The sequence below is a fragment of the Argiope bruennichi genome, chromosome 10, assembly GCF_947563725.1.
Source record: "Argiope bruennichi chromosome 10, qqArgBrue1.1, whole genome shotgun sequence".
Lineage (NCBI taxonomy): Eukaryota > Metazoa > Arthropoda > Arachnida > Araneae > Araneidae > Argiope > Argiope bruennichi.
In genome coordinates, this window is record NC_079160.1 from 85,258,806 (window position 1) to 85,265,755 (window position 6,950).

General features: G+C 34.1%; 1 protein-coding gene across 1 annotated transcript; it reads right to left on the reverse strand.

Moving 5' to 3' along the window:
* Positions 1–1,987: 1,987 nt before the first annotated feature.
* LOC129987626 (uncharacterized) lies at positions 1,988–5,100 on the reverse strand. Its single transcript, XM_056095586.1, has 2 exons — positions 2,812–5,100; positions 1,988–2,062 (listed from the first exon to the last, which is right to left on the reverse strand). Exons 1-2 carry the CDS (start codon positions 5,098–5,100, stop codon positions 1,988–1,990), a joined length of 2,364 nt encoding a protein of 787 aa, XP_055951561.1.
* Positions 5,101–6,950: the final 1,850 nt, after the last annotated feature.

A 6,950-nucleotide genomic window follows, 5' to 3' on the forward strand; every position in this document is an offset into this window, starting at 1 on the left:
CTACTGATTGCTTTGTTTTTAAAATTGACTTTAATTTTGAGAATGAAATCACCAAAAGATCTTTTCTGTCACAATCAGCAAGGCTATTTGATCCTTTGGGTTTTCTTTCACCCTGCACAATATTAATAAAAATCTTTTATCAGCAGTTATGGTTGCTGAAACTTGATTGGGACAGTGCCTTACCGGAACATTTTGCAGTTAAGTGGCGTAAATTCAAAAAGGAATTTCAGCAAATATGTCACATTTCTATTCCGAGATGGCTTCTAACTACAGAAAAGGAAATTACTCTTCATGGATTTTCGGATGCATCGGAATCAGCATATGCCTGTGTAATTTATGCGGTTCAAAGAACTGATAATGGTGTCACTAAAGTCACTATTTTAGCAGCTAAAAGCAAGGTAGCTCCGCTAAAGCCTGTATCCATTCCACGGCTGGAGTTAAATGGAGCTCTCCTGTTAGCCCGATTATTATCTGTTCTAATTAAAACTTTTAATGATCATGTTATTAATATATATGCTTGGACAGATTCTCAAGTTGTTCTTTCCTGGTTGTCTTCACCTCCTCGAAATTGGAAGCCCTTTGTTGCCAACAGGACGTCAGAGATCTTGGACCTCATCCCTCAAAATAGATGGAGGTATGTGCCGTCAAAGGAAAATCCAGCAGATATAGGATCCAGAGGTTTGTCTCCTAAGGATCTGCCAGACTGTCGTCTATGGTGGGAGGGCCCTACTTTCCTAACATCATCAGAGGCTGACTGGCCAAAGCAACCAGTATTCAAAAACAATGACTCTGTCCTTAAGGAAAGGAAAAAAACTGCATGTGTATTTGCTGCAATTTTGAAAAATGACTTAATAGATTCATTAATTGAAAAATACTCGTCATATACTAAGTTAATTAATGTATTATGTTTTTGTATTAGATTTATAAATAATTGTAAAACTGGTAAAGTTAATAATTCTACAGGTATAATTGGACCTATAACTTCAAAGGAAAGAATTTTTGCTCGTAATATTATTGTAAAATATGTTCAAACTGTATTTTTTGATGCTGAAATCAATTGTATAAGGTCAAACCAACGAATGCCAAAGAAAAGCCCACTATCAGCACTTTGTCCATTCATTGATAAGGACGGGTTGCTCAGAGTGGGAGGGCGTCTTCAAAATGCATCTTTGCAGTATAATGCAAAACATCCTATCATATTACCTAACCAGCATAAATTAAGTATTCTGATTGTACAATATTTTCATATTTTAAATTTGCATGCATGTGGTAATTTGTTAATGGGTATTTTACGCCAAACATTTTGGATATTAAATGTTAAAAGAATAGTTAGAAAATGTGTATTAAATTGTGTTGTATGTTGTAGATTTAGAAGTAATATGTCAAAACAAAAAATGGGAGATCTTCCTGAGGGACGAGTGACTCTCAACAGACCATTTTTTGTCTGTGGTATTGATTATGCAGGTCCAATTTCTATATTGAAACACCGAGGCAGAGGAGCCAAAACAACGAAAGGTTATATGGTTGTATTTGTATGCTTTGCTACGAAGGCTTTACATTTAGAATTGGTTACGGATTACACGTCCGATTCCTTTATTGCTGCATTGAAACGTTTTTGCTCAAGAAGGAGCACACCTAAACATATTCATTCTGACAATGGGACTAATTTTTTAGGAGCTAAAAGGAAGTTCAAAGATTTATACAACCATTTATCTAAAATTAATCTAGATCAAAATGTTTCGTATTTTCTTTCTCAACAGGAAATTGAATGGCATACTATCCCTCCTTTGAGTCCGCATTTTGGTGGACTCTGGGAAGCTGGTGTAAAATCGGTAAAATTTCACTTAAAGCGAGTTTTAGGAAATTCAAACTTAACTTTTGAAGAACTTTATACTTTATTAACTCAAATAGAGGCGATATTAAACTCAAGACCCCTAGTTAGTGCAGATAATGATGATGTAGATAACTTAAATGTTCTAACACCATCTCATTTTATAATTGGAGATGTAATTAATAGTCCACCTGAGACACTGGAAGTGTCTACACTTTCATTGAGGAAGCGCTGGGATATTGTCCAAAAAATGAAATTAAATTTTTGGAAAGGATGGCATATTGATTATTTGAGCTCATTACAAAATAGGAGAAAATGGAAAAATTGTTATCCAAACATTAAAATCGGTGATATTGCAATTATTAAAGAAGACAATATTCCCCCAGCAACATGGCCTCTTGGTAAGGTTGTAGCTATACATCCTGGTAAGGATGGGGCCATAAGAGTAGTAACATTAAAAACTTTGAAAGGGCTTTTTAAAAGGCCTATAGTTAAACTGTGTATTTTACCTGTGCATCAAGAATGACTTCTTGATGGGTGGGAGTATGTTTATGTGATTTTATTATTTATAATATTTTGTTTTTATTTAATTACTTTATTTGTATTTTTGTTTCTTTGTATATGTATTCATACAGTAAAGATTAATACTGAACATAGATGGCGCAGTATGCGCTAACCCATGTGTATGTTTGGAATGTGGGGGAAGCGCACTTAAGCTGTTTTTGTAAACACTTCTCCCTGAGAGTTGGTGTGAAACTGGTGCAAGTAGGCACCGCTCGCTCTTTTGTTAGCGGCAAAAAGAAGTATTCGTTCGCTCTTTGTTAGCGGCAATTTCTACTTTAATTGTATATAGTATTATGTGTTACCTTATATGTGTGAAGTCATCGTCCATGTGTTGTTATATGTGTGTGTGTGCAAAATAAATAAGAAAAGAGACAAGAAAGCATCTTTCCTTGGCTTAAATACACACAACCATATACTATCCTAGTTTTTGTACTGGAAGAAGTTTCCCTGAAAACCTCTCTATGCGGCATTACATATCCAGTAAAACATTCGTCATGACACATCTGAATTATGCCTTCGTTAACTTGCTCTTGCATAACAGCATTATACCTCTCAAACAACGCTTGATCCTTATTAAATTTTTTCTCTAAAGCAATGAATCTCTTTTCCGCAACGTCAAAATTATTACTTAATTTTTCTTTAATTTCGTTTGTTTTCCATTGCAACGGTGCTTCATATCGTCCGTTTTTTATTTTAAGCTCTTTTCCGAAATCACCTAAATTATCCCTGGATTTATTTTCCGAAGTCCCATCGATCAAGAAAGAATCTAACTCCCACAAGCGCTTCAGATCAGTTTCCACTACAGCACAAGATACAGTAAATACGGAGGAATGTTTTCTTTTCTGCAAGTCTGGGATTTGTCCAATTAAAGTGTCACCAAAGAGTGTCGGCTGCAAGAACAAGTTTTTATTTATTTTTCTTGCTTCTCCCCTTAGAACATTACACAGGAAGTCCGCCCCCAACAGGATCTGGATAGGGGTGGAATTTTCGAGGGAGTCAGAAAGGTTGCAGGTGGCTGGAATGACTTTGTTTACATGTTTGAGGTCAACGTTCGAGTATACGTCCGAGCCAGTTATTTCTTCTGAAGCCAAAGCCTCAATGTTTAAGAATTGATAAGGGGGAAATTTGCTCCTTATTCTGAATCGTACAACATCGAATATTTTCTCGATTGGTTCTCGGTTCGAGAAAGTATAAACTAAAAGCTTCTCTTGGCGTATTGATTTTAAATTTAAAGCTTGTTCCAGATCACTGCGCAAGAAGGACTTTTGTGATCCTGAGTCAAATAAAAGTCTAGCCATGATCTTGTTGGCACCATTTTCTGCCTGGACGTTAGCCGTTTGAAGTAAGGTCGCGTAACTGCCAGGGTTCTCTTCTGCCTTTAAAACGGAAGAAATTACGACTTCCTGTCCGTGGGTTTCGGTTTCAAACGAGCTGCTTTCAATTTTATTTTTTGGGCAAAACAAGGAATTGTGCTGAAAACTCTGGCATGTCTCACAGGGTGGAATTTTTGCCTTGCATTGTGAAATTATATGTCTATGAGCCATGCACCGATAGCATCTACCCTCTTTCTTTAATTTGTAACGTTTTTGCCCATCCGATAAATTTTTGCATTTTAATGCAGTGTGCGTGTCGGAGTTACAAAAGGCACATACATTTTTAACTACAGTATTTAACGCGGCAGATGAAGGCAATTTATTTTTAAATTTAGTATGTCCATGATAAACAGAATTTCGTGAAGGATATCGGGGAATTTCGGGAACTTTTTGAGAATGTCCTGTTGCAATATTAGCAGATTCACGCGATTCAATTTCGAATTTTATAAATTTTATCAATTCATTGACGTCACCAATCTTATAAGAATCTCTTCTACGATGGAACTCTATGACTAAATCTTGGGGTAATTGCTTTAATAAAATAGGTATAGGTAAATGGCCATAATTTCCGGATGCAATTCCCATTGAGTTTAAATTTCTTATGCTTATTTCACTCTCGTCATGCAGTTTTCGTAATCCCTTGAGATTGAAAGAGGATTTTACGGGTTCAGTTTCTAATAGGCGATTCATGAAATGACTAATCAAATGGTCTTGCTTCCCATATCTGTCCTTTAACAGAGATAAACACGATTTGTAATTTTCTTCAGTAAGAGAAAAACCGGAAACAATTTTGTAAGCTTCGCCGGATAAAAAGGACTTTAAATATATGAATTTATCAACATTACTTAAAGAATCATTAGAGTCAATCGCATTATTGAAGCTATTGATGAATTCTAGAAAAGTACTAGCATCTCCACTAAATGTGGGAATTCTTAGTTTTGGCAAATTAATGCTTGTTGCAGGACAGTTAATTCTTACATTAGAACCATTAGCAGCAAGTGGTGGGATAGGTTGTTGATCAGTTTTAAACTTTTTGATCTTACTTTTGATTTTGAACTTAGCTTCATTTATTTGCTCTTCATATTCAAAAGAGCTTTGAATTTCTATATCAAACAATGCACTATCAGAAATTAAATCCTCAATTTCACTATTAAGGCTTTTGAGGTCTAATTGTTTTGCTTCTAAACTAGATAAATGTTCCGAAAGTTGTTCTTGGTCCCTTTCGCTTTCAATATCACAACTTTCTAATAACAAATAAGCCTTGTTAATCAATTTTGTACAAGCAGTACGAATTATCTTGCGTTTCGCCTTTAACTTATCAAGAGTTTCCATTTTCATGCATAAAATAAAGTTTACAGTACCTTTTTAAATGTCCAACGATGAGTTATAATCCTTAATAAAAGCAGAATTTCAGGAACACCACGATTATTCACCAATTCAAGAGCATAAACACAATCTTCACCCAGTATACTATTTCCCGGGTTTCGGCACCATTTTAAAATTATCGTTGCGTTTCCTGATTGAACAATAATTTATTCGATAGTGAAGATTGTGTTCTGGAGTGAAATGACTTGAAGACACATGTTGTCTTTTCTAGGGTTTATTGGTAACAATAACAACAAAAGGCACATGAATACGCCTTAGTGTAGAAAACCTAGAGAACTACACATAAAACTCTCTCGGAAAGAGCCGGAATCCGAGAGCCGAGATAACACTCCCTCTAGTACAGGAGTCCAGTTCGCTTCTGCTAGAAAAAAAATATATATATACTAAACAACAACAGGGAGACCACGTGACACATGATTGGCAGCTAGTTCCGCCCAGGGATATCACGAGGTTAACTGAATTCTCAACACACGATGACACATCTAGAGGTTATAAATATGAAATAAAAATTGGGTAAATCGGAGTAGTCCTGTCAAGGCGACTGGTTCATTGCATTTCTATATTATTTTAATTATATAGTTTAATGAAAATCATATCCACAACTATATACTACACAATACTATATTTACTATACAACTATCTGCCCAATATTTACGCCATCGATAAATTAACTATCTTCGAATTGATTCTATATAACGAACTGGAGTGAGGATGTTAAGAATTCAGTTAACCATGTGGTCTTCTTGGGTGGAGACAGCTGTCCATCATGTAAATACCACGTGGTCTCACTGTTAATGCTAGAATATTTTCTCTTTATACCAGAAGCGAACTTTAATGGACTATGTTGGGTGGGATCTGGGCTCTCTGCCGAATATTATGGTATGTGTAGAACTTTAGGCCTGATATACCTTGCAAAATGTTCTTGAATATGATGTACATATAAATACTGAATTGCCCTCGATCATGTGCCTTTTGTTTATCAAGATATTTTCAGTCTAAATTTGTTGATGTTACCAATAAACCACAAAAAGACAAATCTGTGTCTTCAAGTCATTTAAAAATCAGGCACCATCCTTCACTCTTAAATTAATTATTACGAATCATGAAATCAATAATTTTCAGATGACACAAGAAATCGAACATGAATTTTTTCTAGAATCTTTTTTAAAATTGTAATTATATTCGATTTGTCTAAAAAACACTAAAAAAATAATCAAATATTCTAAAAACTTAAATATGACATTTAAGTAACTTAACAGCCTTGATAAAATATAAATTTATCTTTTGTATAAAAAATGAACTCGCATGCTATCACATTGTTAAAAGTGTTTAAATAAAGAAGTCAATTACGACTTAAATTTGTCAATTACGACACATTCAAATGAAATATAACAGAAATTATTTATAATTATGGAAACTAATATTATTAAATTATTTTTCTAAAATAGGCCACTATTTTACATAAAAAAGATAATTTCATTCCTAAAATTCACACTGTAAATCATTCAACCTTCGAATATTCTTAGATTATGAAATACGCTTTCAGCCGATTTTCGCATTATGCGAAAGAAAATATAACTCGACTAAAATTCAACAATAACTTACACATTTTAAATTCGATATGTGGTTTTAAAATTAAAATTCCAGATCTATATCGATTTTTTTAAAATATTCTTCCTAATGATAGTTGTATAAAACTGCCCTGAATATCATCTAAAAGAATTATCCTTTTAAGAAAAATATGAAAAATTACTATCCTATTACAAGTGTTATTCTTTCAATTCTAAGAATCTTAA